The 25,741-nt window shown below is 53.6% G+C and overlaps 4 protein-coding genes across 4 annotated transcripts; 1 reads left to right on the forward strand and 3 right to left on the reverse strand.

Annotated features, from left to right (window-relative positions):
* Positions 1 to 11,592: 11,592 nt before the first annotated feature.
* On the reverse strand, positions 11,593 to 12,529 carry ColSpa_06822 (uncharacterized protein; the record flags this gene model as incomplete). The annotated part of the gene is made up of 4 exons (XM_049273034.1): positions 11,593 to 11,849; positions 11,904 to 11,976; positions 12,097 to 12,212; positions 12,274 to 12,529. The coding sequence occupies 4 exons, from the start codon at positions 12,527 to 12,529 to the stop codon at positions 11,593 to 11,595; spliced, it is 702 nt and encodes a 233-aa protein (XP_049128991.1).
* A 990-nt stretch (positions 12,530 to 13,519) lies between these two features.
* Positions 13,520 to 14,554, forward strand: ColSpa_06823 (uncharacterized protein; the record flags this gene model as incomplete). The annotated part of the gene is made up of 2 exons (XM_049273035.1): positions 13,520 to 13,588; positions 13,640 to 14,554. 2 exons carry the CDS (start codon positions 13,520 to 13,522, stop codon positions 14,552 to 14,554), a joined length of 984 nt encoding a protein of 327 aa, XP_049128992.1.
* A 4,780-nt stretch (positions 14,555 to 19,334) lies between these two features.
* ColSpa_06824 (calcium/calmodulin-dependent protein kinase kinase cmkC) lies at positions 19,335 to 21,686 on the reverse strand (the record flags this gene model as incomplete). The annotated part of the gene is made up of 7 exons (XM_049273036.1): positions 19,335 to 19,919; positions 19,971 to 20,108; positions 20,158 to 20,363; positions 20,620 to 21,025; positions 21,072 to 21,221; positions 21,332 to 21,416; positions 21,538 to 21,686. The coding sequence occupies 7 exons, from the start codon at positions 21,684 to 21,686 to the stop codon at positions 19,335 to 19,337; spliced, it is 1,719 nt and encodes a 572-aa protein (XP_049128993.1).
* Positions 21,687 to 23,846: 2,160 nt separating this feature from the next.
* On the reverse strand, positions 23,847 to 25,606 carry ColSpa_06825 (peroxisomal biogenesis factor 3; the record flags this gene model as incomplete). Its single annotated transcript, XM_049273037.1, has 3 exons — positions 23,847 to 24,892; positions 24,950 to 25,359; positions 25,449 to 25,606. 3 exons carry the CDS (start codon positions 25,604 to 25,606, stop codon positions 23,847 to 23,849), a joined length of 1,614 nt encoding a protein of 537 aa, XP_049128994.1.
* Between the last annotated feature and the right edge of the window lie 135 nt (positions 25,607 to 25,741).

Here is a 25,741-nt window from a genome sequence, read left to right on the forward strand (position 1 = left end):
GTTATGCGGGCGGCTGGCTGGCGGGGGCAGAGAGAGAAAGAGAGAAAGAGAAGGGAGAGAGTTCTGCGACTCGAGTCGAACTCGGCAGTGCCGTCGAGTGTCGAAGCTCAGGTCTGACAAGGGAAGAGGGCACGCTGTGTCAAGAACGCCTCGGCGAAGTGAGAAGGGCTCGGGCCCAAATAGACTTGACTCGTAGGGCGGACAAAATGGCAGACCTGTTTCAACCCCCTTTTTTTCCCTTTTTTCTAAATTTGTCCCGTGGTGAAGTATGATGAGAGGCACCGCTACAGAAGAGAGTTTGGAGAAAAGAGGTCGAGAAGAGAGGGCAATAAGACGAAGACGGGATGGGTGTAGGAATTAAGATATTATGTAGGTGAGGGAGAGGAGTGGGCGAGAGAGAGAGAGAGAGAGAGAGAGAGAGAGAGGAGAAGGGGAGCGCCAGGCAAGAGCAGTGGCAGGATGCAGAGGCGGTCGGGGTGAGCCAGGCCCGGCAGCAACAAGCGGCGGCGGGTGGTGGGCGGTGGGTAGGTAGCGTAGCGGTCTGGTGGCAGACAGCGCGCGCGGCGGGCAGTACAACAGCAGCCGGAAGAAGATGGATGGGGAAAGGCGAGAGGGAAGAGAGAGAGAAAAAAAAAATTGACGAGCAGGCAGGACAGGACGTGGAGGTTGCGACCGCAGATGGTCCTTTGATGTAAGTACGTAGAGCGGGAATAGCGTAGGATGTGTAGCGCCTTTTCGAGGTAAAGTAGGGTCGAGGTGGGGCTTAGTGAAGCAAAGATTGGATTGCCCTGCAGCTCGGTGCAGTCGAAAGTGCAGTGCAGCGCAGCGCAGCGCAATCGCGGGTGCTGGCTGCAGTCAGTCTGCAGAGGGCAGATGAAAAGCTGGACCTGGACCTGGACCTGGGCCTGGACCTGAACCCGGGCCAAAGGTGGACTTGCGACTTGCGACTTGGGACTTGGGGCCTTGACCTGGGCCTCCACCGCGCTGGTACTGGTACCGGTACCGATAGTGGTACTGGCACGACGGCTGATGGCTTGCAGCCGACGAGGGTGGTTTACAAGTACTGGTCAAGTACGTTGGCTGTTAATCGCCTATGTGGTGTGTGGTGCCGGTGCCGGTGCCAGTGCCAGTGCCACTTTCCTTTGCTTTGCTTTGCTTTGCTTTGCTTTGGGTGAGGGGGGGAAGGGAAAGGGCTACGGCGGCGGGCGGTGTAAGCGAGAATGAAGCAAGGTAACGGGGCCGGTCGAAGAGCTCCAGGGGAGCCAGAGACTGAGCGACCCCCCCTGATCCCTAGAGAGTTGGGGAGGAGCAATAAGGTGTTCCAGGACGGAGGGCTGGAAAGGCTTGGTCACCGCCCAAACCTTGATCTGTCAGCAACACAACACCGGCCCACGAGGTGAGTGAGTGGTGGTGAATGTGTGTGTGTATGTGTGTGAGTGTGAGTGTGTGGGTGTGTGTGCGCTTTTGGCTTGGCTTGTTATAGTTGGATGACAGGAAAGTCTGCAGCAGCAGGAAACTGGAAGACGGCGTGGTCGGTATGACTGTTTCTTGGCGGTCCGTCCTTTTGGTGTGGAAGACGATGGAATTCAGACACACTCTGTAGTGAACCGACCAAGAGTGGCCTTGGCCGTACTCTGTGTTGTAGTGTAGACGCAGGACGGACGATAGAGAGTGCGAAGGTCCGGAGGAAGGGGTTGAAGAAGGCACTGGACCTGGACCCGTGTCCATGGCAGAAGTACATCTTGTCCCAGAAGGGGTGTGTGTGTGTGGTAGCAGTGGTGGTCACTGGCGGCGGCCGGCGGTCACTGGCAGCGCGAGGTGACTGATGGGAGATGCGCGTGGACCGTGGTTGGCTCCGAGCTTGGTTGCTGGAGTCTGTGCGGGGAGATGCACGCCTCCCAGGTGCGCTTCCCAACGGTAGCTAGGGATTCCGGCCGAGGAGTGTTTTGGTGCGTAGGCGTGTTTGGGGAGACGGGGAATTTCCAATGCTGAACAAGCCGTTGTCGCATGGTTGGTTGGACGGGGGCAGGTCGGCGCTGTCACCGTCGCGATACGGACTAGCCTCCGATAGATCTGGGGGTGCTAATAATAACGTGGTATTGCGGCATATGCGAGAGGGAAAAAACTTTTTTTTCGTTCCTCCATTATTTCTCTTCTTTTCTCTCCTACTATGTGGTTCCGAGTCCTGATTATTCTCGTGTGGCGTATTCGTTTGCCCGCGTCGACGGAGAGTCTCCGTGACCTTTGACGGCAGCAGATTGGAGGGATTGAGAGGGATCGGCCAGGGGTAGTAGTGGGAGACGGGGGTAGACGGGAATCTGGACAAGAGGAGGCTAGGCTGGGTACTCGAAGTGAGGCAACGAATGTGATGAGATGAAGTACCGAGGGAACGAACGACAAAGACAAGAAACGGGCCAGTGACATCCCGTCGAGGTGGTTGAGTGAGAGCAGCACAAGGTACAACAACGGCATCCAGTGTTAGTCTGGCAAGGCGCGTCCATCCGTCACTGATGCTAACCTAATACTGAGGTAAAAAAGAATCCACCCACAGCCACCTCCATGCGCCGTGCGGATACGGAGCGGGAAGCAGGGCAGGCACAGCCAGATGCGGTAACAACAACGTAGGTAGGTGCATCAGAGAGGGCCCTGACACGAGTGGACCGGCGTTGGGAAAATTCCCCAAGATAAGGTTAGGTTAGGTTAGGGTACAAGAGTGGGAAATCCGGATGAGCACAAGACTCATCAACAAACTCCCCAAGCCCGGCTGATGACCCGGAACGACGTGGCGGCGGCGATGGCGGTCTCTGATGAGTCTTCCTGAGGTAAGGTAACCAGAGGGGGAGGGTTTTCAGCCTCCCAGGAGCGACGCCTCTCCGCAGATGACCGATGGAAATGGCAGGAACGGAGCAAACGATATGCAAGACGCGCAGCCCTGAGGGTCTCCCAGGACCGCCGTCTCAATAATGGTTTTTTTTTTCTTCCTTCACCTTAGTGCTGCGAATCGACGAGGTACATAGTGCTATAGTTTGAGACTTGCGAGCAGCAACGGAACGGGGTGGATCACGAACAGGCGACCACGACTGGACGATTCGGCAGCCGGAAAGCCTCTGATGGAGAAGCACTGCGCATTTCCTGGCTTTCGATCTGGGGCAGGCCAGGTACGCGCCGGCCTGAGCGACGCTCCTTTTACCTAACAAAGACATCCTTCTAACCTAGCTTTGAACAAATTGATTGCTCTCGAGATTGCCATATGTGAGAGTTGCTATGTAATCAGCACGTTGTGGCCCGCTTGCTTTGTATTGATTTATCTAATCTTTTACATACGACAGACACCCAGGTGCCTCCGCTGTCTGTTCGCCCCCTTGGCTTAACTCAGCCAAGGTGCGCGACGAGGCATCCATCCGCAGGCGGCGTCCCCACGCCCCGTACTTGTGCTCACTCATGGCCTCGCTCGGGGCCGCTTGTCGACGAAAAAGCCCGCGGCCCTGCAATGGGCTCAAAGAAGACGGGCATCGAAAAGAGGAGGGGCGTGACATAATCAGAGCAAGAACCTGCCAGCTCCAAAGACGCGCCGGATGGAGTCGGCATGTGGCGATGGGCTGTCGTGTCATTACGTAGAATTACATCGATCATTCCTCCAACCAGGTCCATCACCTGTTTCGGGGGGACGTCGGGCATGCCAGCAAACAGGCCCATCATTTCCCCGTTGAGGGGTGACAGAGCAGAGCTGCGCAGTCTCGGGCCATGCCACTTGTCGTCACTGTCCTTTCACATTTGACTCTGGGCCATCTTCACTTGTTCGCATTGCTGGTTGGGGCGGCAGCCTCGACTTTGATGACCACATTGTCCAGGGGTTGCTGGGCGGCGCATGTGTCAAAGACCAGTCAGGCTTCCCGGGTATTTTGCTGTGCGGGTTTGATCGATGACACGGAAAGGATAACGATTGCCCAGAGGGACTTGGGTGGTCGCCGGCCTGCGGTGCCGTGCAGCGTTGCGCAGGGCGGGCAAGCGTGTGAAATTGGGGCTCCGCCAAGAACCGACATCTGCAACGAGAAAAAGGCCCAAGGCGGCTTTGCGGACGGTAGTGGGTATGGCACGGCGGTAAGGCATGGTATGGCATGGCATGGTATGGATTGGCATGGGCTGGCTGGCTGGCTGCATCCTGACGCGCGAGAGGGAAGTGTGAGATTTCAGATGCGACGGCGCGGGGGCCAACGACCGTACGCGATGGGAAGTGTGAGAGAGGGGCATTTCGTGGCAGCATGGGCACTCTCGCACGGTGGAAAGGCGCACTTGGAGGGGTTCGCTCGCCCAGGGTTTAAGAAGAGCCAAGACGGGGTCTGCACAAGGTGGACAAGGGCCGTCCTGTGGACTGTGTGTAAGTCTTGGAAATGTCTTGGGCGACCTCATAGCGTGGGACGGGAGTGGGAGCATTCGCAGAAGAAGCCTGATATGAGAGAGAGAGAGAGAGAAAGAGAGAGAGAGAGAGAGAGAGCGAGACAGACGCAGGCGGCAGCGAGGCCCAGGACGCACTTGAGACTGAGAGAAGAGAAGACATCCCGGGTGCGTTTTGTTCGCCCGCTCTTCTCGCCTCGCTTCTTGGGAAACGGTTGGGGAACTACGGGAGCCCCTCCTCCTCTTCCTCCTCCTCCACCACCCCTCTCAACTTTGTGTTGATAATTGCAAGGTTTTTTTTTTTTGGTTTTTTTTTAATCCCTCCTTCAATTTGCCCCTTAGAAACCGGCTCATCTCGGTACATTGGAAGAGTTTTAGCCAAAAAAATTTGTGTGTGAGGGTCAAAATTCGTGAATGGGGGGGGGGAAAATGGCGGGATGGGGCGGAAGGAACAGGTAGGCATAGGCAAATGAAGCGGACCGAGGGTCGAGAAGGAGCAAAACTCACCTCACGGCAGGTACTCCAGTACGTGCCTTCCCTGCCTGGTGTGAGGTCCTCTTTCCGGCAGACGCCCAGTATCGCGGCAAGCGCCGTACTGTCAGATCGTACCTTAAAGTATTAGGCGCAAGCCTACCCCGCACAGTGTCTGCGCAAGGCGATGACGTTTGCAGCTGCCGGCCGAATACTTGCACGCCCAAGTCGGAACCGCTCACGAGATACCAAGACGGCAACACGTACCGAATCACAGGCCGGGCCTTGTTCTCCGTTTCTTCATCGGCCCTGCCACGAGAATACGTCGTCTCCTTTTCTCTCGGAGTTTTTCCCTCGTCCCTCTTTGCACTCCCGTCTCGTCTCGTCTTGTCTGGCTGGCTGGCTGGCTGGCTGGCTGGCTGGCTGGCTGGCTGCTTGTTTGTTGATCCAAATGCCCCTCCATTCCGATCCGACGCTGTTTTGAACCTGACACCGAGCACCCACCTCTTTCCGTTCGCCCTCACCACCATTCAACCTCTCTTCCTGGTCGTCCAATCACGCAGTGCCTCCGGATCAAGACCGCATTGAATCACGGCTTTTTTCTCTCTCGCCGCTTCCTTCCTCGATTGCATCTCTCGTATCCTGAACCCTCTCTCTCTCGTCTTCATACTCATCTCCTTCCTGCCAAATGGCATGGCTGGCTTGTGCTGGCTTGCCGCTGCTGCTGCCACTGCTGCTACTGCTACTGCTACTGCTACTGCTGCTGCTGCTGCACGTCGGCCTTGCCCTGTCCAGCTCCATCAGCACGCCGCTGCCCTGTCCCTGTATCATGCACTGCGTTCCTTCCTCCTCTATCCCATTTCTCCGTCCATCCCAACCATCATCCGTCCACCTCTTTTGCTTGTGTATTCACCTCATCTCAGGTCGTGTGACTTTCTACACTAGGGGGGAATCGGGACTGTCTCGACTGCGCGACCACGCAACCATGGAGCCCCCATGCACTTGTGTAACGTTTCTTGGCACCCACTTCTGCCCATCTCATCCGTCATCTCAAGCAATGAGCTCATGATCCTTCGTTTCCCCCTCCCCATCGACACTGGCTGGCTGCCTTCTACCTCCATCTCGGTATGTGTGTGTGTGTCGACCTCCGCCGTCTTGCCGACTTCCGCAACTCACCGACCCGTCGGCTGCTTGCAGTGTCCCTGACTGCGAGTCCTGCTGTTGCTGCTGCCGCTGCCCAGGGTGTTCCCTTTGTCCTCCTTGTCGTTTGTTGTCCCCCAGATGCACTCAACTCTACCAGCGGCAACTATTCTGCCAAACACGCGGGCAGTGCCCAGGTCTAGCGCTTTGCCCTAGCCACTTACAGACTACTAAACAACACAGGAGGCTGGACGACAACTCCTCCAACCCGGTTCCAACCACAGACAAAGGAACCTCGGCCTTGGAGGCTAGGCCTTCGAACTTTCGACACAAGAGTCTCTTCCGAGCCGCTTATACGACTCAGCGATTCGACTCGCTGAATTTGGCCAGAGGCTGTCGTGCATACGTCTATTTTCGCATGTTGCATGCAGTGGTGTCGCACTCTGTCACTAGTCGTACTTGGGGCACGCACGACCAGCCAAAAGAGACATGTCAACACAGGACGAACGTGCCAACACCCGTACCAGATTGCCGGTACGGCCACATCAATTTCCTGCCCGTGGAACATCTTGATCTCGCTAAGGTGGTACTTGCACCCCCCCCCCTCGCAGTCTCATGGCTGCTTCAGTTGCGGATAGAGACGCGGCCAGGCAGACAAATCGTACAGACATGATCCTGCCACTGGGTCAGAAACGCGACCACGACTCCCCACTCGTGCAGTTGCTTTCTGCTACTATGAGGCATTTCTCATCCATGTCTCTCAACCCCTCATATGGCCTGGCGTAACTCATTTCGACTTGTCGACTCGACACGCTTTTCCGCTGCTGCGGCGCCCGTTTCTGTCTGTGCCTCTCGACGGCCTGGCGCAACTCCCGTCTTTTGCTATTGGTCAGCACGCGACTTGATTCGACAACACTCCCGATGCTCATCTGCCCAGGACGGATCACCTGCCGATTAACACAAGCGAAGGCGCCGGGTATCTTTGGGTTGTTGTTTTTTTCGTCCCCTCCTAGCTCCAGCAGCTATGCTAGTCGCAAGCTGTTCAACGGCTCTGAGGGGTAGGTCAGAGCTTCCTCCACACCCTTTCCGTCGCGCCGCCTGTTGTTGCCGGCCCTACATGTGAGGTTGGGTTGGGGTATCTGCACAAGTCTGCAGGACGAGTTACAAGCATGGGATAGCTGCAGCTGGCGGCCTCTTAATTGCGGACCTCTGCTTCTCCTCCCACCCGGCCCCAGGCTGGCTTGGCTTGGCTTTGCAGCTCTGATTCCACCCCAATGGCAGGGCGGCTTCCCCTCACCGTCTCTCCGAACGTCCCACGACCGCAAGCGGTAATTTCACTGCGTCCCTCCTGCAACTGGCAGGTGCGCCGCACCTCTGCGAAATGCTTGGCCCTGCCGAGTCCCTGTTTGCTCGGGGGACTGAAAACCGGGGAACTGTCCGAAAGACATGCCCCAAATCCCATACACAACCGAAGGGCATTCGGCCGCAACTCGATCCATCTCCGGCTTAGGTGGGCGGGTAAAAGAGGCTGTGGGTAGGATGCGCTGGTATTGGTGCCAAGAGCATTTCGCTTTCCCGTTCGTCATTCAATTACGCTCTCATTTGTCGTTGTCCTTTCGTCTGGCCCTCGCATATCCCTTCTACCCGCCCAGGGCGCTCCATCGGCGCGAGTGCAAGTGCAAGTGCCAGTGCAGGTGTTTTGGATGACCCAGAAGAGCCTACTCCTGCCAATGTGATTGATTGTACGAGGGAAATGACCCGAATGTCGAGACTGCGGCCGCCAGGCGGTACGGTCCATCACCGCTTCTCTCTTGCGTGCCCTGGCCCCCCTGGCCAACGGATTGGCGGTGATGTCGAACACTCACCTGCCTTCACCTGTCTCGGCGACCTCGTGCAAAGAAGCTCGCAGCTCAGTGGCCCGTCCGGTTCCCAGCAGTTTGGCGTGCTGGGTTACGCCAGCACGTACCCTCCCGTCTGCACCAGCCCGCGGAAACGTCAGCCGAACCCTAGCGAGTGTGTGGCCGCGGGTAGATGTCAATTTTGTTTTTTTCCTGGTGAAAGGGGAGCTCGTTTGTTCAAGGAGCTTAAAGCCCCCCAGTCGTTGCATTTTCCTTTCCGTTGGGAAGCGCCATGTCGCCAGGTTTGTGGATTGGCTCAAAAGCGTCTGCCACACGTGGCATGTCGTGACCTCTGGTGCAACTTCACGATGCATACTTGAGCCGGCGCCCACCCCCCTTCCTAGTGCCCGCAGCACCCCACGGGTACCTGAGATGTTCATGGAAGCTCACTAGTCAGCCCTATTGAGATCATGTACAGCTCCGTATTTTCCACACTTGTTTTTCTTATCTCGTGTGAACCAGAGAGGAGCATTGTCCGGGTTGGTACTGCCCGTCGCAAACCGCTGCCGTCAGGGGGGTTGGAGGTGGAGGGTGCCCGGCGAAGCGGTGTGGCCACATCAAGGGATCTCCCACGGCGATCTTTCAAGCTGTTGAGTCGTTTCTTGATTGCGCGAGTAAACGGTGAGCCTCATTTGCGCTTCAATGTGCCTTCAGAAGCCTACAAGATTGGCACGTGGTGGTTACATGCTCGTGGGCTAGGACCTGAGCCTCCGGGCTTTGCTGGCTCATCGACGACACGTTGCCGTGCCAAGGTGGCCCGATACTGGCCCGCACCCTGTCAGTTATCACGGTATATGCACAAGAGGGAAGCATTCTTGTCTCGTCGTCCGTCTCGGCTAAAGCTTAGCATGTCTCGTTCTGCTTGGTGGCTTGTTTCCCTCTAGTCTGGCATCTCAGTTTTCAACTTTTGGCGGACTTGGCTTCGGGTGAACACGGCGAGGTGTTCTCACCGGCGACAGATAGGGGCAATTTGCGGTGTAAGTGTGTTAGACGTGCGCGCTGGATGATGATTTGGGATTCCTTCAGATGCCGGGCTGTGACGGAGCTGAGGTGAGACTTGTGGTCCGAAAAGGGTGGGTAAATCAGGCGATGTGGTTGAGACATGGGGAGGTTCTCGTTACTGCACTTTTGGCCGTTTAGGTTGGTTTCGCTGAGGCTGATTGATGGGTATTCCAAGCCATGGGAACCGAGGCAGATGTTGATGCCAGGAAAGACTGCCACCTCAGAAGTCTAGACTTCCCACAACTGGCTTCTCTCCAGGGTGTCGTTTTAGTATCATGATGCTGGGTAGGACGTAGGACTCATGACTTTGGGTCGCAGAACTCTGAACAACTCAGCAGCGTGTCTCTTGGGGTAATGGGTGTGTATGTTTCCTTGATGAATTCCCTTTCTGCCGCCGGCCTTGCTGACATGCTGTCTGTTCCATTGGACACAAGACGTCGCCTTGTCGCACAAGGAAGCAGACGTTCCAGCATGACAAGAGGACGAGATATGCCGAGTGCCAAACTCTACCCGCCCGCCTTTTTCTTACCATCCTTTCAAACGACGATAGGCACATTCTGCATTTGTCTCATGGTCACGAGGTATGTGGGGATATGCCGGTATGCTGAGAGCAGTCTCAAACTCTAAAGGCTCTGTAATCTCAAATGGACTCGAATATCAAGATGCCGGGCTCTAAAAGTCCTCAAGCGTACCCACTCAGAACCGAGCCCCTGGGCCAAAGCGGCGACGATAAGGAAGGCACGGGATGAAGGATGGACGAAGGTGAGAACAGCTCTACAGTCCTTCTTTCCATACGTTAGAACTCGAGTGTTATGTCCCACGTGAGAAGGCATCGCACAAGCCTGAGTATGCTACGTTGATCCCTGAAGGGTCTGCGTCAGAACACAACAGCAAGAGCGCCATGGTCGTGGGGTGATGGATAGTGTCTGTTTTTTGTGTTTTTGTATTTTGGTTCAAGAACTGATTGCACGAGCCTAAGTCCTATGTTCTTCGTTACCGACGTTTGGAGGCGTACCAAGGATGCCAGGGTCCGCGATACGGAGTTGGCCGATGCTGCTTGCGTGACTAGGGTCAAAAACCAGGGGGGATGTTTTACCTGCACTTGCAGAATAGAGAAAGCCCCGGGGGAGGCATTGACGTCCTACGCTGTGTTTGGGCCGTATCATCTTTTTCCAGCGTCGAGCGGTACGACCTACCTCCAAGCAAACGGCGCTCGAACATCCCGCCCTATTCTTGTGAGCGTGTTGTTGGTGACTATCAACAGACTACGCTTAGGATAGTGATGACAGAGCAAGATGAGGAATGCAGGAGGGACATGCGTGTGAAGTTCTCTTTGGTTGTGAAGACGCTGGGAACAAGGCCGAGGTTTGCGACTTCCATTCTAGCAGGAAACGCGAGAGGTTCCAAGATGAGCGGCAAGCTCTACAAATCTCTATGCCCGTAAGATAAGAAACGAGAGATCACTTAAGACTCGTTTGTTCAGTGCAGAGTGGAATGGCGAATTCATTCGTCATAGAACTTGTTTATTCAAAAGCATAATACCCACGGTCTACGCATAGTTATAGACAACTACAAAAGCCCATTCATATCTCGACCAAGTGACTGTCAAATGGCTGGTTTATTTGTATACAGGTGAATAACAAGACTGTATGATTACAAGCCTAACATAATATCTAGTGTTCAAAAGCCAGTCTACAATCCCTATTGTTTAGAGGCCGCTAATGCAAATCTAGTTAAAAGGCGTAGGATCATTTTCCTAGAACAGCCATCGATATGTTAGACAAGTGCTAGCACAATAAGCTTGAAACAGGTACGTTCTAATCGTTCACATTGCTTTCTTTTGCATATCCCTGCTGGAGTCAGGGGGAATGTTAAATGACGTGCCAGGTCATAGAGTCTTGTTCAGATGATGAGCAATTAAAACGAAGCAACTCGGCCATATGAGAACATCAACTGATTTCTTCGTCCCATAACGAGGAACAACAGATCAGTAGATCCATAGGTGCCCCGACGAGCTAGCCGTGACAGGCTGTCTGCTTCAGAGGCATTCAAGCAACCATGCCTGCATTTGATTGCACATTTGCGGTGCGGCCCTACGGATTAGACTGTTTGCTGCACCGCCTCGGATAGTCCCGCATCCATCAGGCCAGCGGTTGCCAGATCAGAAAACAGATTTCTCTAGGCGTCTCTCGCATGGATAATCATACGATATCAATCAAATTGTGGAGGTCTTTCCACAACGATAATGACCAGCGACTAGTCGAAGACACAGCATTGTTTGGCAAAACGACTAGATGTGTTCCAGTGATCGTTGCCCCATCCTTGGCTTGACTCACGTAGAAAATGAAGTAAACCTGAGCTTACGATGCAGATAGAAGAAGAATGGGGTTCAGATCGCATCCCATTTGGTCAGCACCTTTTTACTTGAGTGATGATATATTTGACGAAATCGGAGGCTAATAGACGAAGACCAACGGACGTCTCAACTTCTACCTTATTAACGGCTCTGCCCTCTGCTGCGGATTTCCAGTCATTGCAATAAAGAATCCCTGTGCCATTGTATTGCCAGCGTCTTGGGCATGCGCTTCGATGTCATCAAAAGCCGTTTCCTGCATTTCCCTGACCGCCTTGCGGCTCCTGGTACAGCACAAACAGCAGCAGCAGCAGCAACTGAGCATAGAGCTCATCATACGGGCAACGCACGGAAGAGTTGGGTGAGCGTTGCCCCTAAGCCTCGCTGCATTCGCTGATACTCTTCTTCAGAGACAACGATCCTGTCTGGGAGGACGACTTCCCAAACTCCGAATATGTCCGAGACTTTCCCGTCGTTGGTTTGATGCCGGACCAGCGCGACGCAGCCGGTCATGGCGCGCGCCAGGAAAGTAAGGGTGCCGTAGACAGCACCAGCTGAGCAGGCCGCATGATAGTTACTGATGGGCATGCCTAGGAAGGCATCGTTAGCCGACAGTCTAGGTGTAATAGATGCTCTGTGCCTACCTTGATTTGAAGCCATGCGCGCAAAAACGTAGCCGCCAAGCGCGTCTGTAGCAATTAGAAATACAGCCCATGCCTACAAATGAGTCAGAACAGTTGCATATGCTGTTGTGGGACTCGCATGTAATCTAATAAACACCGCCGTATGTAAAAGAAGGTGCGCAAAATGGCATCAAGTTCACCAAGGTCCACTTACCCAGCGAAAGTAGTTCACTTCCCCTTCTTCGTCCGGCTTGGGCTTGATGTCGCGGACTGCCTCGAAAAACAGCGGGACGGCTGCTACGACTGCCGCAACCACGAGTTCTTTAGGTGCTGTTTCCCTATTAGATCATGCCTCCCATCGTTACCGGGGTCGGGTGGAACGGCGACTTACTGTCTTTAAGGAGGATGTTGCCCACCTCCGTCATCAAAAGGGGACAGATGCCGAACGAGGACGTGATCAAAAAAAGGAGGACACGGAAAACCATGTTGGCGCCGTTCATGAGAACTATCTCTCGGAACGTCGTCAGCACGGCTTTCGTCAGCCCTGTAAGGGCCCCGATCTGGATGGCCTTGGTTGTTGCAGGGATTCCGTTGAGCTCAGAGCCGACTTTCGCCGCCGCCGCTCCAGCACCGGCGTTCATAGCCATATCGACGATGGCGAGCAAGCCAAATCCCCAGACTGCCGAGTGTTAGTCATTGTTTCTAGCGTTCGGCTTGGAGTACTCACTAGCTCGCCATGGTGCACTATTCACTGCGACACACGGTGGCTGGATTTCGACGCTGCCCTGTTGTACAACTCGAATGCTGCCTCGATCTATCTCTTCGATAGATGAAGCATCTGCGCTTCTCCGAGGAGCTGACGGTGTCTGACGACCTTGTGCCATGTTGGGAAGTTGATGTTTGCGGTTTATCTTGTGATGTTGAGGAACCAAATGTGTAGCGAAACTATACTTTATATTTGAAAAGCGTTACCAAACCAAGCTTTTACCCTGGTCGACCCAATTGCCGGCTTGAAACAGTGTAAAGATTCTTGCTTCTCTTGCCTGGGGCTGAGTTGTCAATGTTGTCGAACACCTTGCAGTGCCTCCTACACCCAGAGAAGGGGGGCTTTCCCCTTTTGGTGTGACGAGCACTTGGATTGGACGTCGTGTGCCTGGGTGTAACTGTGGCTAAAACCAAAAGGGGTTGGCTTGAGAAAAAAACAGGCGGTTTTCTCTGCAAAACGTGTCTCTTCATGGTTCAGCTGAGGCTGAACGGCGCGTCAATAGGTACATTGTATATTTCCATTTCTCGAATGCCAAGAGAGTATGCAATAGACTTTTTCCTTGATAAGCTTTTATATTGGATGCATATGCTCGACTCGGAACAGAGCTAAGACGTATCGAGACTAACACCAAAAGAGGGCGCAGGCTCTCGCGGCAGAATGTCTTGCCTTTCGTGGAGGTGAGGCTGACAGATGCCTAACGGGAGTCACAAGACCCGTTGTAGGTCTGCCTCGGACTTAGGTCTTCGTTGTTATGGCTTCCTAATAAGGCCATGTCCGTCTGGACATTCAAAGATGGCAAGTATGAAACCGCACTTGGTAATCACAGTACGAGCACTACTTGCCCAGTATCCACATTTCTAACGCTACCACGATGGCTGAAAGCGGGCAAACGCCAGGAGTCTGCGTGATTGAAGCAAACCCAGATGTGACTGGGACTGGAGTTCGTGAAATCGTTCCACTAAACCTCTCCTACATGCTGACTATGCCATAGATCCGCGCTTCAATTTACGCTCTTTGCTTGGCTTCCGGCATACTCAAGACCGTTATCCAACGGATCACCTCCGAGAAGAATTACACCGAGTTTTGCCAGTCTATCAACTCAGCGCTGCAACTTCAGGGTCTGGCCTTGCTTTGTACCGCCGTGTACCAGACTTTCAAAGGGCAATTGACACTGTTCCACGCCATCTGCGTGCTGCATCTTCTCTCGCTGCTAGGTTTCGGCCTCGTCGCGCAGCGGCAGTATCAAGGCGGTGGGGTGAATCGATGGCTTGTTATGGCAGCGCTTCGGGTCATCATTGCCTGCGCCTTCACCGCACTCACCGCATACATCTGGGTAACCGCGCCGACATTCGGGAGCCAGCCAGACTGCAATGCGTCGACTTTCTACGTCGTCTTCGGCGTGAGTCTCCACGCCACCAACGACGTCTTCCGCTACGTGATCCTGGCGTTAATGGCATCTATGGCCGTTGGCTGGGTTCTCAGCATGGTAATCTACGTCTTCATAGCTCACTGTTGCTGCGGAGGCGTAAGGTCGGGCATGAAGTGGGCGAGGCAGGTGAACCCAGATGTCGAGACTCTGAAGAACGTCGTCGCCCGGATCAAGGTCTCGGACCCAAAATACAAACGAAACCTCGTATCCGGACAGGTGGTGCAGCTCCTTATCCAAACTGGCATCAATGTCTACATGATTGTCACGTTGGAGCAGATTGTCAAACGTAACCATCTCTCGGAAGAGGAGAAGGAATGGACATTTGGGCAGGTCCTGGCCGTTTTTGTGCTGCTTGGGGTCGTGGTTGAGGTGATCAACATTTTGCTTCCTAAGCTAGATGGCGATGTTGGGGAGGTGCCGGCACAGGACGAGAATGAACTGCGTCCGCAATGGAATGCAGGCAGCAGGCTGCTCTAGAGTTCAGTCGTCTAACCAGCTTCTCCACCGAGGTGTACATATACTGAGTATAGTCTGAGTATCTAGTTGTCCCAAAGCTATAGACCTCTGTTTTTCTTCAAGCTGAGACTTGACAATGGCGGAAGCCTCCGGTCTCGTCGCGAGTGTATTCGCTACGATTCATATCGCAGACAGGGTAGTCATGCTTTGCAAACACTACATTGAAAGCGCCCGGGACGCACCGTCAGACCTTCGAGCAATCCTGGTCGAAACCATAGCTGTCGAGACGATACTTGAGAATATCGACTTGCTTTTAAGATGTGAAGTGGGCAAGTCATCAATGCTGGACAGCTTGTTTGGGACTTCAGGGCCAGTGAAGGGTTGCCATGACGCTATTCACAGCTTAGAAGATCTGCTTCAGCCCAATCATGGCAATACGCAGACACAAGGGCTCGGCAGATCGAAAAAACAGCGGGTCGAAGGCATACCTACGTCCTTGGCTTGGCCACTGAAAGCCACCAAAGCCAAAAAGCTGCTTGAGGAGATTGCGCGACATAAGTATACCATCACTTTCACCCTCCCCGCAGACTCCATGTAAGTATCGCGCGCAATAGCCTTGAGTATAGGCGGACTAGATCTCGCCAATCAACCAACGACGTGCCGTAGTTCTGATCGAGGGTTTAGTCATGATATAAAGAAAATTCGAGAACATACCACCCAGATCCAGCAGATTCTTGCTGGTATGTACTGGTCGCAGTTCACACGCTGGTCAATAAATTCAAGGTTTATCAATTATTGTGGCAGTATCTCAGAGAAACAACGTCCATAGCTGGCTCAAAGATATCGACCCTTCGTCAATACACTATCAGGCTTGCGAAAACCACGAAACTGGCACCTGTGGCTGGATGTTGCGCCATCCAGAATGGTCCAAGTCCAAGGAAGGGGGAGTACGCTGCCTCTGGATTCACGGGATCCCTGGAGCCGGTACAACTGTCTTGGCTTCACAGCTCTTCAAGAACATTGAAGAACATTGCTAAAAATCTGTACCCACGAACCTAAGCTCTGTCAGTGTTCAATACTACTGCTACTTTGGTCACGATCGGGACGAGTCCATTCCCCTGCTTAAGCGGCTCCTCGGTCGTGTCTGCAGGAAGGCGAACCATATTTATGAACGCCTATGGAGGCTATTTCAGAATGGTAGCGAGCCCAGCCCTGACGGTCTCCTTGCGGCTCTCGAGGCTTTTCTTGTCCATTTCGACAAGGTTTTCGTCACAGTTGACGCTATTGACGAGAGTAATCCACGAATTGCACTTCTCAAGGTCATTAAAGATCTGACTTCGGCCTCGAGGTTCTCTAACGTCCGACTGCTTGTTACAAGCCGCGAATACTTAGACATTGAATAGTCCATGAGACGTATATCAACAGAGATCTCAATGCAAAATAACTACCTGGACGGTGATATCCGGCTTTATGTGCAGTCTCGCCTGAACAGCCATGACAAGATAAAGAATTGGCCGCAGGACTTAAGGGATGATGCGCTGGAAGCATTGTCAGGCGGTGCTAAGGGAATGTAAGTGCATATCTAGGTTCAAAAGTCATGGCGAGCTAAATTTAACTGATTGTCAGGTTTCGTTGGGTAGTGTGTCAAATCGACGCTCTACGACGAATAAAACAAACCAGAGGAGCAATCAGAAAAGAGCTGAAGAATCTACCCAAAACTCTAGACGATGCATACGACAGGGTATTTCAGATTATTTCCGAGGACGACCGACTAATTGTCGATTCAGCGCTTGAATGTATATGCTTCAACAGCAAGGTAATCGTTGGACACGAGATTACTGGGCCCGTATTGCTTGGCGCCATCGAAAACGACTTAAAGCGTTCGGATGCTTGCAGACAAGAGTACTTGTACGACATTGAACTGCTCCGCGAACTCTGTGGGTGTCTCATTACGGTGACAGTCGAGCATTACGAGCGAGAAGATGGGGTGCTATTGGAACGGCAAGATATCATTCATGCTCATTACACTGTTATGGAGCATCTCGCATCACCATTTCGTTCACCACTTCGTTGCCGGCCAAATTCAATCTTCAGACTCAACGACAAAGAATCTCTGCTCAATCGGGCGGGGGTTATCCTCCAGAAGGCTTGCTCTTTCGGCTTTGCCAACTTTGAGAAATTCGAAGAGACAGATGCTAAAGACGGTTTCAATTTGTGGACACCAACTTTTCCGGCATACTGTGCTCTAATAGCGGTAGATATGATCAAGCGCCATGATCTTTTTTTGTCACAAAGAACAGATTTCGCCAGCCTCATAACGACACCAGTCATAGGGAGTGACCACTTCTTATATTTACTTCGAAGACTTGTCAGTTACCCATGCCTAGTGGACTGGTCAAATATCTGTTTTATTAACGTCGACTTTGGATATTTGAAATGGAATAGCTTACCCTATCCTCAAGTCCGGATTCTAACCTATCTGCTTCACGTAGGTGCTGTGAATCTGGGACAGTTGATTATACAAAACGACCCTGCAAATCTCTTACACGCAGAGCTTGACATCACATACGATATGCTGAATGGCGGATTGTACCCAGAAACTGAGTGGCACTTCCGCGCCTCTCTTGTCGACTTTTTCGCAACGTTCTGCATGAGAAATATCAACCCTTCAAGTTTCTCGTAAAAACTTGGGCTGGGTCATTCAGTTATGAGACAGCACTCGTCTCTTGTATTTCTTAGCACTACCACGAAGAGACCAACAGTATCAAATGCGGCTGCAAAGACTGGTGTATACTCCGGAAGCCTCTAGACATTGGGACACAAGCAAACTTCCATAGGTTTCTAGCTACACCGTTGCAAATTTCTGTTGCTTGTTTGGACTTAGAGGGAGTGTCGATTTTGCTCGAAAACGGAGCATGGCCGAGCGCCGTAGGCAATTTGAATGCTAAGTATTGGCCGAAAAACAGCAAGTTGAAACCTTTTGAGATTCTAAGTCAAATGACCCCGCTTGAGATATGGAGGTCTGCGCCGCATCAACATGCTTTTGAGCAGGCTTATTCAGATACTGGTGATATGGTAGATGTTTATGAGTACCGCTTAGGCAATGCTGGGGATATAGCAGGCCTGATTGAAAAGAAGCTGCTAGAATATGGCGCTGGCTCGTTTCTATCCTTGCGTCTAGATAGCGACCAATAGGGGGTCATGACGAAACCATACGTAGACAAGATTCTTCGCAGGCACTTTTATTCAATGTGACTGACTAGTTCGGCTTACTTCTATTAGCCCATAAAGATTCCACTAACAGCCATTAAATTATTTTACCTATAACTAATCCGTCTGCCTTTTGAATTATAAGAAGTAATGCATTACTACGGTTAGATATCTTAGAGTAGCGTTCTCTATTGGTACGTAGCTATGGTTGAACTTGAAATAGCCCCAATGGCAGCAGCATCCCACACTGTTCAGGCTGAACCAGCCACTCTCGCTGTTCTTGTCTGCGCCATGGTTGACCCGACATAGAACAATGCACCCATAGAAGCTAATTGCTCTTCCTAGCAGAGCATTTCCATTGCCTTTGGAGTTAGCATCTTGAACCTTACTGTCTGTATCTAATTATGACACCATTGGAGGAAGACCCATGTGTGACTCTTAAATGCAGTATCCTGTTAGTAGCAGTTTAACCACTGGAATCTGAGAAAGAACCAGTGAGCGTACTCTTGAACCTATGTTGGTCCTCAAAGCTCCTTTAGTGGTTCCGTTAGAACAGTTTCAATACTCTCCCGGTAGTCGGCCCGTTCACGAAGCTGTCAGCCGTGCCGGAGGTGCTGATAAATCTATTATACAAGTGCGTTGTCGAAAACTTTATCGTTCTTTCTGGTTTGTTGATCTCACAATAGTTCTAGCGTATCGAAAAAAATTGGACTTGTCTTGGCTGGTAAACAGCAGGTGCATGTCCATCTCGTTCCGTATACGTACGTTTACGAGCACGTCAAATACACCCTTGCGAGGCTTCTTCCTAGGGCTTTCATCGAGGGCATCCATGACCACGGAAACATATTCACAAGATATACAAAAAAGCTTGTAGACTCAGTCAGTAGTGCTTGTTCTATCAGAGCGTGGTGGCTGTGCTTGTTGTTATACCAGGAGAGGACAGCGTGGTCATGGCCAAGGTGTCCTGAAAGTTGCAATACCAACATCAAAGTAGACTGAGGGGACTTTTTGCTTTGTAGTGTCATTCAAGGAAAAGAAGAGGAAAGCGATCCCGAATCGTGAGGTAGACCTCTAATGCCGGAGCGCGTATTGGGTTGGCGTTGTACGAGAGTGAAGAACCTAGCAGTCCAAGCGGGTTCAAGTGAAATCAACCTTGCCGCACCTGAGGAGAGCCTTGCCACCCGCCGGTCAATTTCACCTGGCTGGAAACGCAAGCCTTTCGAAGTAGAAGTACAGAGCACATTGGCCCTTGGAATGCGGAAGGCCTCACGATAACTTTGTCCAAGTGAAGAACACAACGGCCTGTCAGTGAGGGAGGTGCATCCTCAACTCCCCCTCTACCTGCATTCGTATCCAGTCGACATGGCATCATCATCAACACCACCCAGCATCGCACCACTTTCTTGGAACTCACGCCAGAACACTAGAGCAATGAGTCCTTGGGCGGAGACCTTGATCAAGCCTCCCCAAGTCTTGGACACGAACAGGTATCATATATAAAAAGGAGAAAGGGAATACCAGACAAAAGATCCCGATGCCTTCCGTCTAACGCCAGGCCATATTCTCCAGGCACGTTTATACGTTTGCTATCTCAGGTCCTCCCCTCCCCACCAGTCGGCGAATTTGAACCGCCTGTCATGCTGGAGACCAGATCTGCAAACCGCCCTTTCGATGCGGTCAAATGGCTGTCGACCTTCGGCGTGCCCGCGGGTGTGACGCCTGCGGAAGTCCCTTCCACGACGTTGGCTACCTCCTTGTAATGCTCCCGGTCCTTGACGAAACGCGTCAAGTACATGGTCGTTTGTCGCGCCGGCTTCTTCATGATGCGCTCCACCTCAGCCTCATAGGCTTTGTCGTAGATGTTAAAGTCGACGTTGGTCGGCGACTCGGCTACGTCACCAGCAGAGGGCTCGTCCTTGTCGAATTCGTCCCGGGCACCAACGCCGATACCGAGGATAAGCGGCTCCGATTCCGGCTTATCGTTGGCGACAGGAACACCTTGCTGCTTCAAGAATTCGCGACGCTTTGCAATCAAGGCCTCAATGTCTTCCGCCCGCGCGTCTTCCCGGATTGGATCAACGGACGGGGTAGAGGGGGCAGAGTTCCCATCCCTTGACGATCTAGAGTTCTGCCTCTGTCTGGCGAGAATACCTTTGAACTTGTGGATTGCTTTCATCTGAACTCATTGTCAGTTTTCCCCCATCTCAACTTCGGCATGCTTACGTACAACACAGAGGAGATGGTTCATTTTCCGCGTAAAGGCGCGGCTCAGCTCAAGCTCGTTTGGGGGCTCGACAATGACTGAGCAGTTTTCTTCCTTTGACAGCAAAGGGTCAGTCCCCTTTTTCGTCACCCATGGGTGCTCCTATTCACCGTCAGCACCACCAAAAGCTCAGCGTAGCGTTTGTACCCACCCGCAGCTCAGACATCTGGATTCGCTTCTGGGGATCCTTATCCAGAATTCTGTTCATCAGGTCTACGAAGTCGGGATTTTCATCTTCTGGTAGTTCGGGGGATTCCGTCTTGATGGCTTCGTACATCTCAAGCACGCCCTCGTGTTCAAAAGGGATCTTTCCGTAGCGCAAGCAGTACAACGACACGCCCATGGACCAGATATCAGCTGCTCTGCCATCGACGTCGCCATGCCTGACCACGCAAAGCTCCGGTGCCAGAAAAGCGGGAGATCCAGCTGACTTGGCCGTCTTCATACCCTGGTCGGGCTTCTCGAACATCTCCGAGACACCAAAGTCTACAATCTTCAGAATATCATCCTCTGTGAGGAGAAGGTTGTCTGGCTTGATGTCACGGTGGATGACGCCTTGCTCATGTACTATGGCGTGTCAGCTTGGCTACAAACAGTTCAAGAGACAACTTACAGTACTCGATGCCCAAGATCAAGTCCCGGAACCAGTAACGGCACGAATCTTCATCGTATGGCTTGGCTTTCTCGTTGAGTCCGACCTTCATGACAACCCCCTTCTTGCACATTTCAAGAACCATGTACAACGAGTCCTCCTCCGGGTCGTCGAGCACTTCGATCAGCTGGACCAAGTTCGGGTGGTTCAGCTTCTTCATGATAGCGATCTCCTCCCTGATGAAGAAGAGCGCGTCGTTGACGTTCCATCCAGCCTTGCTCTCTTGCCCAAAGTCCCCAAAATGCGGCGAGAGAGGCGCGTTGAGACTTACACGGTGGGCGAAGCGCTGTGGCCGGCGAGCGCCTTGCCGAAGGATGTTGAATTGGGCGCGCTTACGGAGACGAACCTTTGAGAATTCCTTGACAGCCTGCAAGATGTTAGTGCGAATCTCAATTGGGACAAGGAGCTCATACGTATTCAGTGCCGAATTGGTCGGTTGCGAGGTGGACGGCGCCGTAGGATCCTCGACCAATCTCCTCTTTGATGATGTACTGGTTAATGCGGTGGTGGCTTGAGCCATCGTGACTTTCAGTACCGTATTCCGTCACGGCATTGAGCGTTTCCTAGCATCGGTGAGTTCTTGGAGGTCCGGCTTGTGTCATCGTCGCTACCCCGCCCCCACCACACATCACTGCGCAGTAGGGTTGGTCGGACAAGCTTGACGCAGACGCACCTTGACTTCACGATGGGCTGAGGGCGTTCGTCGATGGTGTCGCAAGGGGCTCTGGAACTTTGTTGGCTGGGCTGTCGAATCGGATCTGCACCGCGTTTGCGACGGAGGTTAAATCTATTTCGCTGCGTGGTGGTGGAGCGCGGGGGAGGCAGTGCAAGTTGCAGCGCAGGGCAGCGCAGACAGAGTAACCTGAATGACTGACGTACATGTAGGAAGCGAGCGGCGGGCGAGTCTCGGCGGTACCTTCGCCGTGGAACCCTACTGCAATGGCAGGCGAGGGCATGTCGGGGGCCGCGATGGACGTCGAGGCCATGGCCGTCGTCGGCGGGCTCTGAGGGTTGCCGGAGTCTGTCATCGTCACCTGCGGAGGTGTAGATGGAGGGGGGAAAGAAGCTTGAAGTGATGTTGGAGAAGACAAATGGTTGGATAGGTGGGGGTGGGAGCTTCCGAAGCTTTGGTAAAGTAATCACGGCCAAGCCACGCAGCGGCGTGGACGGAGCTGGCGCCGTTTTGAACTCGAAGCGCGAGAAACCGAAAGCGACGTTCGACGACGTTCAAAGTATTTAAATGCAAGGGCAGGAGTTTGCGAGAACGAGACGACGAGCTGGGCTTTAAATCGAGGAGTGACGGTGGGCGACAGAAAAACAGGCGTTCCTTGCTTTCAGCTGCGTCGGGGTCACCTATTCAGCCCCCACGTCAGGTTTTCTGAGGATCAAGTCCCCAGTTTCAGCGCCCTACGATTCCGTTCTATCCATCTCATCCATGCCGGACCGCGTCAGTTTCTCGTCAAATCTCAGCGTCCCCAGCCGCTGTCATTGGGCACATTGTAGCTTGCAGGTCCCTCCACTCACTGGATCACCCTTTTGGGCTGACTAGCGATCCCTCGTAGGGCCAGCGCGAACCCCTCCTGTGCGCGCAAAGGATTACGTTCCGTCCGGGGGGTGTCAAATGAATCCATGGAAGCTCCACCACAAGGCACAGGCAGCACCCGAAAGAAGAGCCCCCGTCATTAGGCCCCTGTACACAACCGGGCCAGCTCCAGCTCCAGGGTAGCAGGTCGCAATTTCACCCCCCAAAAGGCAAAGCAACAGTAGCCGCATTTTCGGACTGGGACCACTGAACGACGACCACCGCTCATTCGGCTGGCCCGAGCTACGTGCCGTGCTTCTTGCGACTTTGCAAGTCCCCCGACCCGTGATACTCAGCTCCTCCGACGACCAACAAACACATTGACGACGGCATCGACACCCCAATCTGACATTCGATCCCTCGAGATACATTGCATACGATCCCTCAACGGCATGCGCCCCTGATATCGCCAGTCTCCGCCGCCTCACACCGACATCCTCCCCCCACCCGGCGCACCTCGGCGCCGCCTCAGCCCGCCCACGATGGTCGTCTACTCCTTCTACATCTTCGACCGGCACACGGAATGCATCTACTCAAAAACATGGCTCCCCGCCGAGCGACCGCCGTCCCAAACGCCCCTCCCGGTCCCAGGGACAACGCCTAACTCGGGCGGCCCGCCATCACAGCAGCTTCGCCGGAGCCAGGTCAACTCGGCAAAGGACGACGCCAAGCTCATCTTCGGCACCGTCTTCTCGCTGCGCAACATGGTCCGCAAGCTCGGCGGCGACGACGACGCCTTCATCAGCTACCGCACCTCGGCCTACAAGCTGCACTACTACGAGACGCCCTCGAACCTGCGCTTCGTCATGCTCACCGACACGGGCACTATGAGCATGCGCAACGTGTTGCATCAGATTTACATTAACCTTTGGGTTGAATACGGTAGGTTTCTACCTACCTCCGGGCGAGAGATCCGATAGCCAAAGCCTGAACCGGGAAGCGGTTACTGACACGTATGCTGCAGTCGTCAAGAACCCCCTGTCACCGGCCGAGCACAAAGGCGGCGAGGGCGTGAAGAACGAATTATTCGAGCTTGGTCTGGACCAGTTCGTCAGGGGCTTGATGTGATGGGAGCCCGTTGCCATAGAGCATCGAATACAAGAACATAACGAAAGACGACACGTGGTCCCAAGACCAGACCCGAAACTAGCTGCCTCTTGTACCGGCTCTCGTTCGACTCGCTCCGAAGAGAATCTCATGCGCGAAAGACGAAGCCACAGAGGGTCTAGATATCAAGCTCAAGCTCGAGTTCAGGGGAGCGTGGACCGAACATGGAGCCGAATACCTTGGTCAACGGGAGCCCGTCACGATAAGAGACCAAATCCCATGATGAATACGTCAGTACGGGATAGACCGAAAGAAAAGAACGGAGCCACTGTCTTTTGTTCTAGGCTAGACCCCGTGATATTGGTACAGATTCGAGATGATCCATCTTTCTCTTGCCATAGAATTATACAATCGATACCTCATAATTCTCGTACCCAGCTTTGCCCATCCGTCCGTGCCGCCGTACCCATGATACTCATTAGATTGGTCATATACTCAGCTCGCGCATCAAAATCATGTTCGAAGCGGAGGTTGTATTCCTAAAATGTTGGACTCATCCCTACTTCTTATCCACAGCCCGGCCCCATGCGCTCTCGAAGCTGGTTGCCGGGTTCACCATGACGACGCTCTCCTCCCCGGTCCCCTGCGTCGTCCCCTGCGTCTGGCTGGGGATGTTGGTGGCGGTCGTAGTACCCTGGCTCGCCCTTACGTCCACGGCGCTCGCCATGATGCCACCCTCATCGTCGTGAATCTCGTTCTCCCAGTTGCTCGAATATACTACGGCCGCGAACCCCTCGAGGTCGGCTACCTGCTCCATCTCCTGGAGATACTCGTTAGGCATGCCGTTGCCAATGACGTGCGCTTGCCGCGTGAGCACCGAGAGGATCTTGGGCAGTAGCACAACCTGTGATGTTCGCGGCTCAGACTGCGCCAGGTCGGGCTTATCGAACGCTGCGGACGCGAGTTTCTTGTCCACAAGTAGGGAGAAGCCCGCGTCGAGGATAAGGGTGAGTACGTGCGTGAAGGAAGGGGACTCGATAAGGTCCGACGTCTCATCGAGGAGCCTCCTCACTGCGGGTGACGACGACGGCGACTGCGACGTGGTGCTCTCGGACAGCACTACGATGCTCTCCTCGAGAATGCCCGACTCACGCAGGACGTGATCCTCGCGGTCCCGCGGCGGGAGGAGGTAGGGCAGCCATGTCGCCGCCCTACGCTCCTCAGGGGTGGCACCCTCGATGATCTTACGGACCGCAAGCGTCAGCTCCGAGAACTGCTCGAAACTGAGCAGGTCGCGCGGGCTGAGGTGGCCAAAGACCTGGCGAACGGCGGCCTCGACGCGCTGGCTGAGCTCCTTCCACCCCTCATTAAGGAGCCACCAGCTGAAAGTCAGGTACCGGCGGTTTGTCTCAAAGTCGTTGCCGTAGGGCTGGTCGAGGCCATCGTCGTCGTTGTTTTCGAGGCTAATGGTGGCCTGCGCGGTGCCGGTAGCGAGGGATATCACGCTCGACAGGTAGCTGCGACGGCCGAGGAGGTTGAGTTGGACCCTCGTCAGCATTGTCAGCAGCGCGAGAGTGTATAGCAATGTGAACGCTCTTGTGATGGCTACACTTGTTGTCAGCATTTCCCTTACACATATCAAGTTCATTGACCTTCACTCACAGCTTATCGTTAAGTCGTCCCACAGTTGCCTCTTGGACTTCTTGTTCTTCTGCGCCGCCGCCGCCGCCGCAGCGCCTCCATCCTGCGATGCACCACCCTCGGCGCCTCCCGCGGGTGCCGAAGTCGCGCTCGGCACTGTCACCATGCTCGCGTGCACGCCGCTCTCGCTCTGAACACTGCTGCTGACCATGCTCCGGCCGTCGTCCTCGGTCATGGTGGTATCCGCGATGCTTGGGGGGCTGACGCTCTCACCGGCCTTGAGGCTCTTTGTCTGACCCTTCATCTTCTGGATCTCATACGTGATCTTCTCCGTGTTCATGGCTTCGAGGATGTTGGTCGTTGCCGAAGGGAGGAGGGCGAGGACGGTAAAGGTGCAATCCTCCTGGTTCTGCTCGAATCGACGGCGGAGACTGCTCCCATTGCGGTCTCGTGTTAGTTCAACAGTTCCCATGAAGAACGGAATGGAAGCAGGGATGTGAAAAGAGGGGGAGAGACTCACTTCTCCTTTGCGATACGGTCGCTGCCCATGCGCTCCCGCGCATCGTTGATCTTGCCCAAAACATATTGCGTCACGACGTAGCCAGCGCCGACGACTCCGACGCCGATGGCAAGAGGCGTCCTATTCCGGCGGAACCATCGCCGAGTCGCTTCCAACATGGTAATATGATATGCGCCGCGGCTACAGGATATGCGAGGCGTCGGCAAAGGTAAGGTTGGGTTGGATTGGATGAGTGCTGAGATGTTGTAATAAAAAAAAAACCTAACTGGGGAATAGAAGGGAAGAACACTAAT

Source organism: Colletotrichum spaethianum, assembly GCF_022836535.1.
Source record: "Colletotrichum spaethianum MAFF 239500 DNA, contig17, whole genome shotgun sequence".
Classification (NCBI taxonomy): Eukaryota; Fungi; Ascomycota; class Sordariomycetes; order Glomerellales; family Glomerellaceae; genus Colletotrichum; species Colletotrichum spaethianum.